The following is a 19,086-nucleotide window of genomic DNA, read 5'->3' as shown; positions in this document are numbered from 1 at the left end:
CAGGCTGCACTCATCTTGGGGACTGGACTGCCTCATTAGTAAGGGATTGAACTGTGAAGGACTACCTAAATAGTATTTGCACTGTGTGACCCCTTTCATTGCAGGTTGTGGATCTCTACTGTGTAATATTCCTTTAGTTCAACTGTTACTGTATATATGTTTGCTAGTCAGGATTGCGTTAGTTGGTTTACGATTGCTTTGATTCTGTTGTGTGTGTTACTTAAAAGGCCTTTAATAAATGTATATGCATTTTTGATATGTACACCTGACTGAGAGTAATTTGTAGTGTTGTTTACTGTGTGTGCTCATAGTGGGCTTTCGATCTTCTCACACCACCTGAGACCTAGTCTTGACCGCAACCAATGCTACCTTGATTGGTCTGGCTTGTCCAGAAGGTTGCCCTGTTCCAAGAAACTAGGCTGGCCTTCTGAACCTCTGGCCACCAGGTCAGAGTTCAGAAATCCGTCTTAACACTCGCCTTCTGCAAACTTTGCTGTGGGTTGCTGGTAACCTGCAGTACTTGGGAGTCTTCCGTGCCCCACAGCTCTGGCTGTGAGCACAAGGCAGAGGAGACTCTGGTTGATTCAACCCTCTCACAGTCCGCTCGGGCCCCGGCGTCCGTCTCCTCTGCAGTAGCCGGCGACCTAGCCTCCAGGCCGAACTCTCCTCGGCAGCCCCCTTCTGGGCAGGAATTCTCGCCTCTCGGGCTGTCTCTCCCAGCCCGGTGTCTCTCCTGCTGGTTTCCCTTTCCTTGCTGGTGGCTCCACCTTTTATGCACCTGTGACCTGTTAACAGGTTGCATGTGCAAGCCCTCGAGTACAGTTGCCTGACCACAATTACTGGTGTTCTCTGTAAATGTCTGCACATTGCAATAGTTTCCAGGCCTCTTCCTCGTCCCAGTACTAGAGTGGTATGACTGAAGGGAAATAAGACATGGCTCATACCTATGAGGGTTTATCATCACAAGGGAAAGGGGATAACTTGCCTCACCCAAAGACATCCACTCCCCAAGGATCCCTCACCCAGGTGATCCTCACTCGCATCTCCACCCCCATGGTCCGGATCCAAGACCGATGGCCTTTGCCTGGCCACCTGAGAAGAGGATCCAAGGGGAGTAGGTATGACGATGCCCTCAGGTTTCTCACACAGTCCCATGATCTATAAGGGAGGGGTAACTCGGTTCTAATGTAAAATGGCAATTTTGTTTTTTGTGACATAACCTGTGATGAAGAATGTGCTAGCTTAATAAAATAAGAATAATTATATTATTCTGTAGATCAGAAAGAACAATTCCAGATGCTGCCTGTCCCTGTGTGTACAGTTTTTACAGAAATAATTATTTTCCCCATTTATATTCATTTGTTTTCTATTCCGCCCCAGGACAATTTCACATATGTTGGAAGATATCATTTTGAGTACAAACTACAATTTGTTTTAAGTCGATAGGATCTTCCATAATGGAGATATGGATTTTCAAATGATTACATGTTTGTGGTTAAAATGCAACATGTGACTAACTATTAACTTTGTGAACGAAGAAATGCTGACGGTGGCCCACAGAGGTCACTGTTTCTACGTCCCCTGCACATTTATACATGTCAAGGCATGGTTTCTTTTGCTTGTTCACAGAGATCAAATAAGGTATTGCACGACGTCAGCCAATGGATTTTAAGAAGAGCCTGCAGTTTGATATATGTGACGGGTCTCTTGGTACTTCACATGAGCCGGCCACCTGGCAGTGCTTTTATGAGGGATTAATGTGGAAAAAAACAGTTTAAACACAGTGATTCATGGCGTTAGTGGAGCCCCATGTCTTGTGATGTTGCTGGAGGATGTGACTTTTAGGCCAGTTCAAGAGACAAAGCACTTATACTAAGAAAGACTAATGACTACCCCTCTCATCGTCCAGGCAGGTTGGGTAAAGTGATATATCTGTTAGTCACATTTGTTTATAATGCAAATCTCCTATTGCTAAACCAGCGTACATAACCGTCTTACTTATACACTTTCACACAATACAAAACATTACAAATCAATAATCATAAATGTGTCTACATCAATTTATTGTCAAAGGCACATTTAGAAAATTAAAAAGAGAAAAGAACGATATATAGATATCAATCAATAAGTGCATAATCAGCTGAGTCTAATCTTAAAAACATGATAGGGGTTAGAAAATACAATGAGAACTGGCTGGTATTGGTGCAGCCGTATTCTAGATATTAGACTTTAGGAATTAATAAGTCTTGTCTTGTGTCGACATGTTTCGGCCTTGTTGGAGATTGAGACACTATCTCTAGTGTCTTAACACCTGTGGTTTTTCGGCCTTCTTCAGGACAGACAATTTCTTTTATTCAAAATGGAAATCTCTTTCATATACCCCGGTCAATTTGAATAGTCTAAAAAAATACATATAAAAATATTGTAAGCAACAATAGTCTCAAATACCAATATAACATATGTTGTCCAATGTAAGAGATTATTTGTGCAAATGTTAACAGGTTTGTACGCTATCTATCTCCTCTAATTCAAAAGTTCATGCAAAATGGAGAGAAACACATGTTTAAAACACATCGTAACTAGCATTAAAGTCCCACTTTTGGGACACCAAGCACACAGTATTATATATCACGCTAGACCACAACTTACATCCTGAATGGACGTGAGAAAAACGGCTACAAATAGCTGTGATAGTGTAGAACTTCTTATCACCGGGGGTGCATAGATCGCCTGTTCGTTTATTCACCCGACCCGACAATTAATGGGACCTACATTTGAGTGGAAAACAAATCTTATGTCACTTATTGTCTCCACAAGTCTGTATTATTTTAGACAAACTGTATATTTTTCATATTTGACTGCTTACTGATCTTGTTTTTAATTATTACCTCAATTTTTCATATATCTTATCACGGGATAACTACAGATAAACAACACAGAGAAATTGGAAAAAATGCCTCGCTTCAGTCGACTTAGTTGGTTCGGTTAACTCACCTCACTGGGGGAACATAGTTCTGCGAGCAATAAAATCTACTATGCGTTGGGACACTCGGGCGGTTCTGCCTATTTTCTTATCCAGTGTCAAAGTTTACAAAGAATCTTCAAAGCAACTCGAACAGTTGTTTGTCTGAAAAATGAAACATCCATTTCCCCATTTTTAAAGAATTAACACATATTATCGCATTCTAAATGTGTGGACCAAGAGCTAACAGACTCATTATACAACTCTTACCTGGAGCAGCTTACTACGTGGGTCAAACCGAAAGTATCCTCCCGTGAATGGTGTACTCGCGCCTTGAAGCCAAAAGGGCTATTTTATCTTGTACTGCTGAAATCAGGTGATCAATCACATGATCGCCTGGACAGGTGATCAGTCACATGATCACCTGATGCTCAGGCTGTGAGTGTGTCTTAAAGGGACCGCTTACTTATATGAAGTACAGTAATTAACCAGCGTCAAAGTAAACCTCAGAAAAGGCCAATCAAGAGCGCATTGGTGTAAATTTACGGAGGCGCCAATCAAGAGCATTTGGAGTATTTATAAACATGTACCCTCCACTTAGGCGCCTCCGTAAATTAACATCAATGCGCTCTCTCGGGATCCGGCCAGAGTCAGCGCCCAAGCCCATGAACCGCACTGGAAAAAAGAAAAAGAAAAAGCATCCGCGACGGCAGCATTTGCCGTTTTCCGCAGTTCTGGCACTGATGTGTAATGCACAATGCTCACTACATGTACAACTGAAAGGGCCCGTTAGGCCACGCCCCCCTGACGAGCCCCGGCTCAATGGGCTACTGGCATCCCTGCCAGGCAACCTTTTGTAGTGATACAACACCCTCTCCCCAGGTGGGAGAGGGTGTTGATCTCTGCATTTATATTCTATAGGCTTGCCTGGCAGGGGACACAGGGCCTTGCCTATTCAGCCTTAATGGTGGCGCTGCCCCTTGCCAGCTGCGTGGGGGCAGCGTCACCGTTAAGGCTGAAGGGGTGAGGCCTCTGGAAGCTGAGGCCGTTTTCCTGAAGACTGAAACTCTACAGGAAAACGGCCTCAGCTTCCAGCGGCCTCGCGTTTTCTCCGTAATGGTGGCGCCGGCCCACGGGCATCTCCTGCTTAAAGGGATGCCTCGCAGGTGCGGCGCCACCATTACGGCTAAAAGGCATTTTTTTCTGGAGCCTGAAGCTTTTGCACACGAGCGAGAGCTTCAGGCTTCAGAAAAAAATCCTTTTTGTGTAGGTAAAAGGCAATGTTACCGTTGTGGGCACTTATTTTTCTTTCTTTTTTTCTAAAAGTATTTATTTGATTGGATGGCCACTACCAACCCCGCCCCCTCTAGACCACACCCCCTGTGCCTCCCCCGCCCCCCCCCCACTCCTCCCCCACCCCGGCACTTGTGGGATCCCCCACCACATTTTTTCCATTTCCACCACTGCTAGCTGGAAATCTGAAAGTCCTTCGGCCGATGCTACCAGAATGACGCGGTGTGCGTGCTGGCGCCAACGCCGGCGCCATTTTCTCCCGAGGGTGAAATGCAGTTGTTCCTTGAGGGGGCGTGGCTCCAAAAGTACGACGACTGACGGGAGACGATGCAGGGCCGAACACCCTACTTCCGCCCGCCACCCAGCTTGTACTATTTATCAGACTTCGTTCTACATTACACTTTATAGTATTGTGGTTAAGCAGCATAGATAGCAAGTACAGTTATTGAAAACGAATACAGGTTTCTATAATGTACAAGTCCAATTTGTTTTCTGTGTGCTTGGGACCCAGGAACCTAACACTCTGCCGAAATCCCAGACTTACCCCCGGGTCTGGAGCGCGATATAAATAAATAAACAAACAAACGTGTTCCTTTATTTTTACACTTATCCCGCCAATGTTTTGAGATGCGCTGAGTTATTTTTGATGTAGCAAACACACACTCTGTACACAATTCAAACTTACCTGTGCATTTTTCTACATGTACTCCCATACTAATTAGGCAATAGTTTAAGAAATGTGCAATTTCCTTTTGTGTCTTGCAAGCATGAAATCAGGCTTCTGACATGTGTACATGTAACAGGTTCCTGTTTGGGCCTCGCCATGTCTTCAGCATGGACAAGGCAGTCGCCGGATTTATTGTGAAAGACGTTAAAGATGGTCGCAGACAGTTCGTGGGATTCACTTTTACTCCGTTGAAAAAAAATCCTCCGGTGCACAAGCAACTTTATATCATTTTACATGTGCGCCCTTTTCATCATGGCAGTAAGCAAGAGGCAGAAATCTCCACAAAACGAATTCTTTCGGGCAGTGCCTCGATCTCGCTGTGTAGACGGACTTTTTTGTAGTCAGTTCACTTTAGACACTTATCCTTTAGGACCAAAGTTCCTTACACTAGAACCGAGTCAGTTCATACCATTGATGCCATCTTTTTATGGACACAATGTTGTCCCTCCGTGCTCCTATGCAAGTTTCGTATTACCCAGATGTGTATTCTTGTAGCACTGGCCCGTTGTCAGTTTCATTTCACTTGATTTAGCAGGAGGATATATATTCTCAACAGCCAGTCCGTGCAGCAAAGATTCTAGTGTACTGGACTGACTTCAGAAGAAACTGCACATATTCCCACCCCTTCTGCTACCAGTCACTGGAGTAACTTGGGCAGGGCAGAGCACTCTTCCAAAGGAACATGAGTGAAACATTGTCTGTATGCTGTTATGCATATCTTTTTATAGCACAAGGTCTGACACTAACATGATCTAGTGGTGCCTTAGGATCTACAAGATGGTGGAAGGACACTGATATACTGTTGGAGGGATCAGGACAAGGCTGCTTTGCTGTAATATGGATGTCTGAAGATCTGAAAGGGCAGGGCTCTTACTGATGGGAATGTTTTCGATATTGTGCGATTTGACTGGTGTAGTGTAGTTGTGTGTGATGCCTGGCAGGGTTGTGTTTCAAGGAGCGTATGAAGAGCTGTGTTGGTGTTTAGGGAAATGCAATGTAGACCTGTGTCTTCAGGTGGTGTATGTTCTGTTTCGATGTTGGGAATTGTGTGTTGAGATGTGTTGTTGGTTGTGTAGGGCAGGAGGTAGACTTATGTAGGGGTGCTTTTTGATATACCTTGCCCAATAGGCCAACCAGTAACCACTGCAGACCTTTTTGATTTTTGGAAACATCAGAGATTGCATTTATTTGTTTGCATCCACACAAAACACACTCTTCCGCCAGCTTGTGTGCCGCCTTCTGCTATGTGATGTTGAGCTATGTCATCCTGTGTCACTCTAGTCTACCCTATGACAAGGCACACAACTCGGAGGCCACAATGTGTAGTGAATTGCCAGTCCTAGCACCAGTCAGTCTTAGGCAGGTAATGCCTTTGCAGAGCGCTCTGCCCAATGTGCTATGTATTGCACCATTTGTACAATTCTCACGGATTCCCACAAGCATTTCTTGGCAGGGAACTGGAAGGGGGCCCTGCACAGTAAGTTTGCTACGCAGTCTATGAAAGTAGCGCCGTGTGACACCTTTTGGAGCGTTGGCATTCCCTCCACCTTGCCCATTTCCACCAGAAATTTGCCTCGTTGCCCCCTCTCTGATGTAAATAGTATTTCATACCGACTGCTGTCTTCAAACTCTCCTGCACCCATACATACCTTGTGATTTTCTGCCATCTGCACCTTTCAAATCTGACTTGAACTTCTCTTTTCCAAATGCAGGCCAAGTTTTTTTCAACGGTGCAAGGAGACTTAAATCGCTGCAATGCAATGGGGCACGCAGAGCTGAAGCGACGAGTGGAACAACTGAAGGCAGAGATGCAGAAAGTGAGCCGCTACTCACGAGGTAAGGGGTGTGGCTGGGCCTGGGCTGAGGTTGAAGCGGAAGCCCCTTTCCCTCCAGTCTCTTCCTGCTGCTCTTATTTCAGCCCTGGGCCCTCTGCCCTCAATGGTAAGGACAGCTGCGTAGCAAGGGAGGCCCGCCGCTGATCAGTCCAAAGGTTCTGCAAAGCTGTATGTCTTATGGCTGAGCTTGTTTAAGGCATATGGGAGATTAAGTGAGAAAATGGGGATTTCCTGAAAACCTCTGGAGTGCACCTTAAACGGCGACATGAGTGTTTACAAAAGCAGTTGTTCCTAACCATTAATGTGTTATCTTCCGCCTATTTTTTCAGCAAAAACAACCTTCGCGTCTATCTTATTTCCCCAATGTTTGTAAGCATTTGCTGTGGTTGTCCTCCATTTTGTGGGCTGTTATGTGAGTCAAGAGCGGACATACCATCTGCAGATCATTAGAGCAGCAAAGGGGCATTTTCTTTCACTGTACATCGAGTTTACTTACTTGCTCCTACCACCCCGCCGTTAACATCAGTACCGGAAGCGGTAGTGCTACCATTAGCAGTCACAGTAGCAATGCTACCTTAGTAACAATAGTATGTGTCCTAGCTGTAGAAGTAGTTGTACTACTACCATTACCAGTATTATCAGCTGGAGCAGCAATAATAGGGGTGTAAAAGAGGACAAGATATCCACTGACGGGCCCATAGGTCAGTGCTCACCCTCTAGTACTTGTAAGACAAGATAGCTGCACCACGTGAGGGATGGGGATGCAGGATTCACTTACTCCAACACGACTCAATAATGAGGACTCAGTAGTTTGGCAAAGGGAAATCCGTTTAATGACAAGTACATCAATCAGGGAAGCAGTTGGGAATCAGCATCGTTGCGACCACCTGTCTCGCTCCGACTTCCTCGAACTTCAGTTGAACAGCAACCTTTATGCATAAAACACATCATCATTGACGTCTAATTCTACAAAAAACTCGACATGCAATATAATTGGTTAGGAAAGGTAACAAGTATAGGTGCTATATCTGTATATGATAATAGAGCATGCGGATTGGATAATTCTTATCGGGTGGGCGTCTACGCCCCTCCCTCTACATCACACGTTATAGACGTCACTACAAGTATGACGTCTCATTGGTTCTACGATATATAGGACCCTAGATAACTTGGTCCATTGTGATTGGGCAGGTTACACCCCTAGACATAAATTTCCATTTTTAATTAGCAGCATGCAGAATGGACACCCAGGTGCCAGGTGTCCCAAGTTTCACCCTGCCTCCCTTCCATCAATCAGTATCTTGGGGCTATGTGCCAATTAGTTGCCTGGGCATCGTCTCGAAACTGCAGCCTCTTATCTGGAGAAGTTATGGCAACCTTGGATCTGGGTGACATCAGACGTTGGTAATTCTTTGCGCCTGTCTTGGTCACATGTCTGTTCACCGTGAATCTGCTTCAGTTTCCAGCTTTTAGTGTATTTAATTCTGTTTTCGGCCTCGCCACCTGCATGGGCCTCCCTTATCTTGACCTTCACGAGGCAGGCTGGTATGCTCTGAAGTTTGAGTCTTGTTATCTGATGCTCTCCTCCCTTTCTCTGGATGACCTCGATTTCCTAGGCCTGAGCCGCTCTTTGTTGAGTTTCGATTCCGCTCCTTCTCTTGACTCTGGCTGGGTTTATGAAACGTGGCCTGTTAGGCCTCTGGCAGCCTGGGTACATTTCTGCTTTACAAAATGGAGTCGCACTTGTATAGCGTGCCTTATTGAGGTAGATATAGTTGGCGCTTGCCGCGCTATTCTTCTACTAAGCATTGCAAGCAGTATCGTTTCCTTTAGCTTCTTGCGTTCCAAGCCTATTTACACATGTTTAACTGGTCGGTTGCTTCCTTCTTGTCTCGTAGCAACATTTCCTCACGTTTTAACATCGTCTCTTTCCTGTGTCCATTACATTTATTTTCGTAGCTACGTGCACTAGCGTTCTATCTTCGATAGCTGGTTTCGTTCATTCGCAAGTCTGTCCAGGCCCTTGTGCCATTTCCACTGGCCTTCCATTAAGGCTCTTTGGGTCTCTTCATGGACCGTTTGTAGGTACTCTTCTTTTCGTCTCAGCGGCTGGTACGGCTGTCCAATAGGGTATCGTGCTGCCCAGGGCTGTCTGGTTATGGGCGCTTCAACAGGTATGGATCTTCTGATGTACACTGGGCAGAGTCCCAGTGCAGCTCTTTGTTGGTTCATCTGCTCCTCATACGTCACATACCTTGGTGAGTGCTCTCCTTGTACCTCGAAACGAGGGGCAGGGGTGCAGGCCATGTCTGGGACCTCCTCTACACTCCCCCCTCTGGTCGGTTCATCGACCACTTCTGCGATCTCTTTTGCATTTATTGCCTTTGATTCTTCGGTGTCATGTTCATCGTCTTCAGGGTTTGTACATGATGGTGTCAACGTGTGAGTCTTTGGAGTCCATATTTTTATCACCCCCTTCAAACTCCCTGCTGTTTTCACATGTTCATCTTTGTTCCATGTCATTAGCTGACATTGTCAATTTGGACTGCAGTAGATCCATTTTCCTTCATACCTTTTTCGTTTCTTAGGATATGTGAACTTTGTACCTTCTGGCGCAAATTCACTAGCCTTCACAAAGCTTCTTATTTCTTCATCAGTCAAATCTCTGGGCTTCCATCCTGGTTCGACATTGACCATGATTTTCATCCCAATGGCTTTCTTCGCAGTTTTCTGGCACTGTGTGATGATTATCTTGATAACACAGCATCCTAGCAGTACCATTGCTATTAAGGCTCCCAGAAACTTGACTATATCCGCCATCCATTGTGGGACCCATGAGAATAGGGATCCAAACCAGCTGTCGTCGTCCACCTCATCCCTTTCCATCATCTGCTTTTTTAAGTGTGTCAACATACTTATGGCCCCTGTTAGGGTTCCGTTTTCTTAATCGTGCGATGGTACAAATGTGCAACATGATTCTCCGATTTTTGCACAAACACCTCCATACATCGCTGTGATCATGACAAGCACATATCTGTTCTGGAAGGTCATCAGTCTGATTGCTCTCAGTTCTTCTTTGATCGCGTTAAATCCTTTTATAGTGGTATTGATGGTCTGCAATAACTCCCATCTGGTTATCTGTAACCATTTCGTATTTACCCCAACTTGGAAGTGGGGCAGGAGTAGTGTTGTGAATACTGTTGAGGTGAGGCTAAACAGTCTGTGCTCATAAGGGATTGCATGGAATGCTTCTTCTGACTTGGTAGAAAAGTAATTCTCTCTCTTTATCCTGGATACCAGTTCCGCAGATCTCCTTTTTCTTAGATGAGCATCTGTCCTCGGGAAACTGTCAATACACAGGTCATTCTTAGGGATCACTAGCACGGGAACGTGGACGTTCACCAGTGTGCATAAGCCTCCCCAGTTTTTCGGCAGCCTTATGTATGCCTTGGATCCACACGCCCAGTAATGGTCCATAATAACTGCGGTTCCTTGTGTCATTCCTGGGGCTTCAAAGATTCGCCCGCAGTTTACATTCTCTCCCATCTTCCTCATGCCATTACTTCTGAAGCATAGTTTTGGGCTTTCCAGTGGTACCATCTGCAGGGGTCCTCCTCTGTCTTCGACCCATGTTAGCAGCTTTACCAGTTTTGGCCATGGAGGTTTCCACAACCTCTGCAAATTCTCTATTGCTTCTCGGCAGACTCCAAAGACCATCCAAGATCGGCAGATTACTACTTCTTCCCATCCATCTGGGGAAACCACTGTTCCCCAAATCTGCATTTGGCCTCTGTTCTTCCAGATTTGAGCCTCTCCTGCAGTTTTTTCCTTGAACGTTCAATCTTGGGTTTATTACCCAACGTGTTCCAGATCCTTTGACGTCAGGATTCTCGTATCTGATCACATGATTCCTTGTGTGCGCCCTGTTTCTTGTCTTAGTGTCCTGGACGTAGCCATCTTCATCCGGGTAATCCTTTTCGTTGGCCCATACCAATGAGGCGTCTCTTCCCATAAATTGTCCTCTGGTGTTGCACATTGCGACATGTGCTATACAGTGTGCTGTGGGTACATCAATTTCTACAGCCACGAAGATCTTGGATTTTCCCATGCTATATGGTAGGAGTGCACAGACGAAGCATTCTCCTTCTGACTGTCTTCGTCCTACCTCCTTCATGTGCTGGTACCATATGTTCTCCAGCATGGGGTCTGGCATGGATTCACATGCTCATGAATATTCCCCGTCGTCAGGCTGGGAATCCTCGGTAAAGAAAAAAATCAGTATCAGTTTCGTTTCTGATCTGTCTTTCGTAGTAGTAACCAATCACTGATCTCTGCGTCATACTGACCACAGCCAATGACTGCCCTCTACCTAAGCCCTGCCTCTGGCAGCCATCTTCAGATTTTTACCGCACGTTCAAGTGTTGGGATCCTCGTGCTATTGCTCTCGAGCGTTAGTGCTATTTTTCACGTTTTTTCTCAGAAAAATTTCTCTTTTTTCGGTCAAAAGAGCCTCAAGCTCCACCGTTTCTTCATCCGATCAACGGGGACCCGTGTCGGATTCGTCTACGCCCCTCAAGGGTGAAGATTTCGTCAAGCCGCTCTTTTGGAGGACTCCAGAAGTTTCTCAGGCCCATCTCGAACATGGCCCAGGAGAAGGGAAGCTCGACGCCCGGAAAGCTGTTCAGGGTCTGCCCTGGATGCCAGCTTCAGAATGTCTTTAAGGAGGACGAACACTCCCTTTGCCTTTACTGCCTACATGAGGACAAGACGCACATGGAGAAGGACTGCGTTTTGCGGCAATATGTCGGAGCGGACCATGAAGGACCGCCATCAACGTCTCGCCAACTGGCTGGAAGGAAAGAGCCCGTCAGGCGAGAAGAAGAAGAAGTCCGAGCGGTCTTCTAAGACTTTTGAGGGCGCCCCGGCGACGGGGGTCCAACAGAAGGCCAAGCACCGTGTTAGGCAGAAACCTGTGCAGTTCCCTTGGGGAACACTGCAAAAGATTTAAGACTACAGGTAGAGCAGTAAACCCCTTTGGTAGCAGTCTGTACCACCCAGATTTACCTGGTAGCTGTGGCTGAGCAGTCAGACTTCCCTCAAGAAGAGTTAGGCAGTATGTAAAGTATACACAATATGTACCAAAACACAATAGCACAAGCAAACACTGACCAGAGCTTGGTTTCAAAAGTATATAGTTATTTATTTAAAATACACATAAGTTAAAAACACTCTAGCAAAAATATAGTAAAAGCACTTCAACACAGTTATACTGAAAGTAAATTCAATCCTTTCTCCTATCTAGACAACTCTAGGTTAACACCACTTAATTAAAACAGAGGTGAGTGCTTAACGTTAGATGACACTCTAGTAGTTTCCAAGAAAGGGAGAGAAAAAGCAGAAATAGGTTAGACACACCACTCTAAGGTCCAGAACACTTGCAATAGGCTTAACGAAGAATAAAGTCACAGGTGAGCAAAAGTCACTAGGCAGGGCCCACTCTTAGAGTAGCCGGAGCGAAAAATGTGCCCAAGATCACACTGTTAGTTAGAGATTCAAAGTCTTGCAAAGAGTCAAAAAGAGGTTAGAGTGGCTCAGAAAGTTTAGCCAACGTGTCCCAGGCACTCCCAGGTTCGAAAGCCGGGGACTAAATCTACCCCGTACAGTCGGTAGCAAGGGAAGCCAGGCAGAACACGGTACCTTAAGCGGAAAGGATCCTCCAGCGGTGGCAGTTGTTCCAGGCAGTGGCAGCAGGGCTCGACGTCGGTCAGGGGAGAAGAAGTTCTCGCTGAAGAGCAGAAGAAGAGGGTCGTTGCACTGCCCGGGAAGAAACCAGCCGCGGAGTCCTCCGGTTAAAGGGTTGGTGCCGACTTTCGCGGTATGGGGGTAAAGTGTGGTATTCCGGTTGCCGGGGTGCTTGGCACAGGCAAGGCGGCCACGAGATACCTCAAAGAACGGAAAGAAGGCGAAAACTGGTTGTCCCCACCAGTCAAGGGAAGGAGCCACTCCGTTAAGAGTTCTCCTCGGTCGTCGGGAAAAAGTGGTGAGACGGTTCAGCAGGGCTCCACCGGGTGGTGTCGTCGAAGCAGGTCGGCTCAGCTCTTCCCTCGTCGGATTCTTGGTCCTGTGGCGACTTCTAAAGTCCCAGTCCCCAAAGCCCTGCTTTTATGCAGCAAACCCCCATTCACCCAGCCTAGCTGTCACTCAAACATGCTAAGTGGTGAGCCGGGCGGCTCACCACTTGGGCCAATCAGGACGGAGTGCGACTTGAGTTACCAAGGTAACTCAGTCCAGGGTGCCTAAATCCCCCTCCACCCCTCCTAAGTACCCCAGACAGAGTGGCACCACTTTGGAGGGCTTCTGTGGAGAAGCCCGCCAAAAGTGGAACAAAGGGCTCCACTTTGGGTCAGAGTTACAGAGGCGAACACCAACGCCATTTTAGAATCAAGTTTTGGCAAAAAGTCCCAACCGGAGTTATAAAAATAAATATATAAACCGGCGGTATGTTTAAGGCTACCGTAAATAAATAATTAAATGTGTTAGCCTAAAACAATGGGAAATCCCATAGGGAAATATTCGCGGTCGAATATAAAAAGTAGTTTCCACTGCCACCAGCCAAAACTCGATCAGGGGGGACGGAGACGTGCCCCCTCGACTAACAGACCCTGGGGCAATCGAATTGCCCCAGCCAGTACGTCCACAATATGATGGTTTGTACTGGTTCTGTTCAGGATTCAAGACTAGCAAAGTCTTTGGTGACTTTACATGCCCTGGGAGACAGTAGTCAGTCCCAGGGTATGGAGTCTATGTTGGGGAGTCCCTAGGACACCCCTGGGTCACGGCACAGAGGGTGCTGTGTGACCCACATCACAAAAATACATGAGGCCCTATGGAGTAAAAGACCCCATAGCCCATTCAACACAAGGTTTAACCAAGAAAACACACTTCAACATGTCCAAGAGTGAGGGTAAAAGAGTCTCACTCTTGGCAGGAGAAAAAAATTAAACCCCAGAAATCCAGCAAAGCTGCTGGGGGACTCACTAGGTAGGGAAATTCAGCCTAAACAGAGAATTCTCCCTAACACTCGCCCCCCCCAGACTAAGGGACAGGAGGATTTAATCCACTCCTGGATGAACCTCATACCTCTAGTCGATGATATACATCCTAGAGAGTCCATCAGCATTTTGATGGTGACACCTTGACCTATGTTCAATGGAGAACTCAAAGGTTTTCTTTTGCAAGCTAACGGACCTACAGACCCTTTGAGGAACATCAGTCTTTTTGTTATAGGGGATCTGGTTGACCAGTCCCTCAGAAGTTGGTACAACTTCTGAACCTATGTTAGGCTTTTTCAAGGGGTCCTTATAAAGGATTCCCTTAGATCTAGAGGGGCCTCCAAGGTTCCTCACCACCTCTCTTGTGGGAGCAGGTTGGGTCTTAGGCCTCTTGGTTGGAGGGGTTGGGGTTAGGCAATGTACCTGCTTCCCCTTCCTCTTAGATCTACCCTTACCTATTTTAGGAGTTCCCCCCCTAATATTAGGATTTGAGTTGGGGTCTTCAGTAGAAGGTCCAACAGTCTGAAGGTTTTTGGCCTTAGACTTTTCTTTTCTGGTTTTCCACCAGCACTGAGAATTACCAGTTCTCTCGGGTCCAGATAGGGGCCTAGTTGGTCTATCCACCTCTTCCTCAGAAGCAGGGGGAGTCAGAGACTCTGAGACTAGGGGAACAATGATGGAGCTTGGTTGGGGCGCCCATGTTCCTAGCATACTATCCTGAAATGTGCCTGGGTTAGAGGTCAACTTACTAAACCCAGGGCTTGTAGTGGGGTTCTCAGTAGAGGGTCCCACAGGCTTAGAAGGGTCCTTCAAGGTAGCCTTTCTAGCCAATTTGGTTAAGTTCTGCTTCTCCATACTGGGAGGCCTGGGGGTATGTGACACTACTCCTAGAGTTCTTAGGTCATTCCCTAACAGGACCTTCCCAGGTACCTCAGCCTGAACACTGACAGGGATCCTTACTGTCATGTTGTTACATTGAATGAGGGCTGGTAGAATAGGAACCATTTGGACAGGGCCTCCAGACATCCTAGTGGGACCTTTGGGTGCTTTGGCCACATCTTCAGGTTGAAAGAAGCTTTCATCCACTACTGTTCTGCTGGCCCCAGTGTCTCTCCTGGCAGGAGTATCCTGGCCATTGACAAGAACACTGTCCACATAATACACCTTAGAGTTAACAGGTAGGGAGTTATACACAACCCTATTCTGGGGACTAACCAGACCCATAGGCTCTAAGTTTACAGTTGCTTGAAGACCCAAGGGTTCTTCAGCAAAGAGTTCAAAGTGGGCACTAGCCATCTGTACTTCATCCTCAGGAGTGAAGGCTAAGGAGACTGTGCTGATCCCTGCAGGTTTACCCTTGCACTTGGGATCTCCTTTGATATGGTCAGTACCCTGACAGACATAGCATTGTCCAAATGCTCTCTGGAAGGGTGGCTTGTTCTGACCTCCTTCTGGCTTGTGGCCAGAAGGTACAGTAGCCTGACTAGGTTTCCCATGTGGCTTACCCTGGTTATTTTGTGGTTTGGGGCCCTCTTTGGGATAGGAATTATTAGAATTCTCTTTGGAGTCTTTTTTAGGCTGTTTCTCCCCATCCTTCTTCTGAGTTACCCCAGAATCCTTGTGAGTGGCCCTGTTGGCAACCCACAAGTCAGCAGCCTTAGCTAGTTTCCGGGAATCCAATTCCTTGGAATCAGCCAAGTGTTGTCTGAGCTCAGGAGAGCAGGCATCATAAATAGTCTCCAACATAAACAAATTCTTCATACCTTCATAAGTGTTCACCTTGTAACCCTTAATCCATCCCTCTAAGTTTTTCAAACATTCACTCACCCAGGTAGCCCAAGGGGTACCATCATGCTTTTTGAGGCTCCTAAACCTCTTAAGATACTGGGAAGGGGTCTTCCCAAACCTAGCTATCAAAGCTAGTTTCACACATTCATAGTCCTTCCTATCCTCCTCCCCCATCTCCATTACCACATCAGTTGCAACAGGGGGAAGCCTAGAGAACAACCAGGTGAGTAAGTCATTTCCTGTGATGTTCTGGAGCCCATGATTATATTCAAACAGAGACAACCAATCCAACACATCCAACTTAGGCTCATACATACCAACCAATTCTTTAGGCATCCGGGGTCTTTTAGGACTGGAACTTCTAGAGGAGCCAGAGAGAGAAACATTCTCAACAGATAATTTCTTCATTTCTAAGTCATACTTGAGCTCCATTTCCCTTAGCCTTAGTTCTTTGTCAGTTTGAGCATTAAGTTTCTTATACTCCAATTCTAGCTTCATTTTCTCTAGTTCAAAGTACTGAGGACTAAATGTGGGACCTGGTAAAGGTCCAGTAGGCACAGCAGGTAGAGCAGGCAGAGGCCTAGGGGGGACAGTTACAACAGCCTCACCCTCCTCTTCTGACTCTTCCTCAGAATCATCAACATTTTGCTCCATGTTAACTTCAACACTGTCATCTACAGTTGCTGGAGTGGTAGGTTCCTCTGAACCATCACCCAGACTTTGGTTAGCTAACAATCTTTCAATCAGCTCCATTTTCTTGCCCTTAGTCAGGAGATCCTTATGTTTACAGAGTACTCTTAAACAATCAGCAGTTTTGGCTGCAAGGGACTCTTGACTATAGCTTTCTATAACTGACATGTTAGAGGTTTTACTTTTTCAGTGCTAAGCTTTGTGGTTAGTTGCACTAAGGTATCTAAAGCACAATAAAATGTATACTCAATACAAATCCCACCGCTGTACACCAGTGTTAGGCAGAAACCTGTGCAGTTCCCTTGGGGAACACTGCAAAAGATTTAAGACTACAGGTAGAGCAGTAAACCCCTTTGGTAGCAGTCTGTACCACCCAGATTTACCTGGTAGCTGTGGCTGAGCAGTCAGACTTCCCTCAAGAAGAGTTAGGCAGTATGTAAAGTATACACAATATGTACCAAAACACAATAGCACAAGCAAACACTGACCAGAGCTTGGTTTCAAAAGTATATAGTTATTTATTTAAAATACACATAAGTTAAAAACACTCTAGCAAAAATATAGTAAAAGCACTTCAACACAGTTATACTGAAAGTAAATTCAATCCTTTCTCCTATCTAGACAACTCTAGGTTAACACCACTTAATTAAAACAGAGGTGAGTGCTTAACGTTAGATGACACTCTAGTAGTTTCCAAGAAAGGGAGAGAAAAAGCAGAAATAGGTTAGACACACCACTCTAAGGTCCAGAACACTTGCAATAGGCTTAACGAAGAATAAAGTCACAGGTGAGCAAAAGTCACTAGGCAGGGCCCACTCTTAGAGTAGCCGGAGCGAAAAATGTGCCCAAGATCACACTGTTAGTTAGAGATTCAAAGTCTTGCAAAGAGTCAAAAAGAGGTTAGAGTGGCTCAGAAAGTTTAGCCAACGTGTCCCAGGCACTCCCAGGTTCGAAAGCCGGGGACTAAATCTACCCCGTACAGTCGGTAGCAAGGGAAGCCAGGCAGAACACGGTACCTTAAGCGGAAAGGATCCTCCAGCGGTGGCAGTTGTTCCAGGCAGTGGCAGCAGGGCTCGACGTCGGTCAGGGGAGAAGAAGTTCTCGCTGAAGAGCAGAAGAAGAGGGTCGTTGCACTGCCCGGGAAGAAACCAGCCGCGGAGTCCTCCGGTTAAAGGGTTGGTGCCGACTTTCGCGGTATGGGGGTAAAGTGTGGTATTCCGGTTGCCGGGGTGCTTGGCACAGGCAAGGCGGCCACGAGATACCTCAAAGAACGGAAAGAAGGCGAAAACTGGTTGTCCCCACCAGTCAAGGGAAGGAGCCACTCCGTTAAGAGTTCTCCTCGGTCGTCGGGAAAAAGTGGTGAGACGGTTCAGCAGGGCTCCACCGGGTGGTGTCGTCGAAGCAGGTCGGCTCAGCTCTTCCCTCGTCGGATTCTTGGTCCTGTGGCGACTTCTAAAGTCCCAGTCCCCAAAGCCCTGCTTTTATGCAGCAAACCCCCATTCACCCAGCCTAGCTGTCACTCAAACATGCTAAGTGGTGAGCCGGGCGGCTCACCACTTGGGCCAATCAGGACGGAGTGCGACTTGAGTTACCAAGGTAACTCAGTCCAGGGTGCCTAAATCCCCCTCCACCCCTCCTAAGTACCCCAGACAGAGTGGCACCACTTTGGAGGGCTTCTGTGGAGAAGCCCGCCAAAAGTGGAACAAAGGGCTCCACTTTGGGTCAGAGTTACAGAGGCGAACACCAACGCCATTTTAGAATCAAGTTTTGGCAAAAAGTCCCAACCGGAGTTATAAAAATAAATATATAAACCGGCGGTATGTTTAAGGCTACCGTAAATAAATAATTAAATGTGTTAGCCTAAAACAATGGGAAATCCCATAGGGAAATATTCGCGGTCGAATATAAAAAGTAGTTTCCACTGCCACCAGCCAAAACTCGATCAGGGGGGACGGAGACGTGCCCCCTCGACTAACAGACCCTGGGGCAATCGAATTGCCCCAGCCAGTACGTCCACAATATGATGGTTTGTACTGGTTCTGTTCAGGATTCAAGACTAGCAAAGTCTTTGGTGACTTTACATGCCCTGGGAGACAGTAGTCAGTCCCAGGGTATGGAGTCTATGTTGGGGAGTCCCTAGGACACCCCTGGGTCACGGCACAGAGGGTGCTGTGTGACCCACATCACAAAAATACATGAGGCCCTATGGAGTAAAAGACCCCATAGCCCATTCAACACAAGGTTTAACCAAGAAAACACACTTCAACATGTCCAAGAGTGAGGGTAAAAGAGTCTCACTCTTGGCAGGAGAAAAAAATTAAACCCCAGAAATCCAGCAAAGCTGCTGGGGGACTCACTAGGTAGGGAAATTCAGCCTAAACAGAGAATTCTCCCTAACACACCGCGAGTCCGCTGGCACCGGGAGCGCCGAACGGTCGGGCTCTACGGGCGCCAGGCAGGGTGCATCCTCCCCGGCGCCATCAACCACGAGCCAACGCTCTGGCTCGGGTAAGAGGAAGGCCGAGCACCCGGCGAAACTCCTGGAGAGACCCCGGTCGTGCCCTAAGGCCCCATCGGAGGGGGAGCGAGGTGGTGACCCTCCCCCCAAGGAGAAGGCGGTGAGCGCACCTAAGGTGGTGAAAGCCTTGATCCATCCGGCCAAGGCCTCTATCGAGACAGTCGCGGCGGCCCTGGCTCAGCCTGTGGAGGCTACACCAGTGGTGGCGACCCCGGGGCCCA

General features: G+C 46.9%; 1 protein-coding gene across 2 annotated transcripts in view; it reads left to right on the top strand.

The window, feature by feature from the left end:
- Positions 1 to 19,086, top strand: part of LOC138492526 (uncharacterized) — a 625,416-nt gene that overhangs the window by 310,777 nt on the left and 295,553 nt on the right. For both annotated transcript variants that reach the window (XM_069619746.1, XM_069619747.1), the window contains one exon: positions 6,695 to 6,818. In XM_069619746.1, the coding sequence (XP_069475847.1) occupies positions 6,695 to 6,818 (124 nt within the window). The remainder of the gene's footprint in view (positions 1 to 6,694; positions 6,819 to 19,086) is intronic.

The sequence above is a fragment of the Ambystoma mexicanum genome, chromosome 10 (genome assembly GCF_040938575.1).
Source record: "Ambystoma mexicanum isolate Mex_15411 chromosome 10, UKY_AmexF1_1, whole genome shotgun sequence".
In the NCBI taxonomy this organism is placed as follows: domain Eukaryota; kingdom Metazoa; phylum Chordata; class Amphibia; order Caudata; family Ambystomatidae; genus Ambystoma; species Ambystoma mexicanum.
The sequence above is the reverse complement of the archived record's forward strand: the minus strand, read 5'-3'. Positions and strand labels throughout refer to the sequence as shown.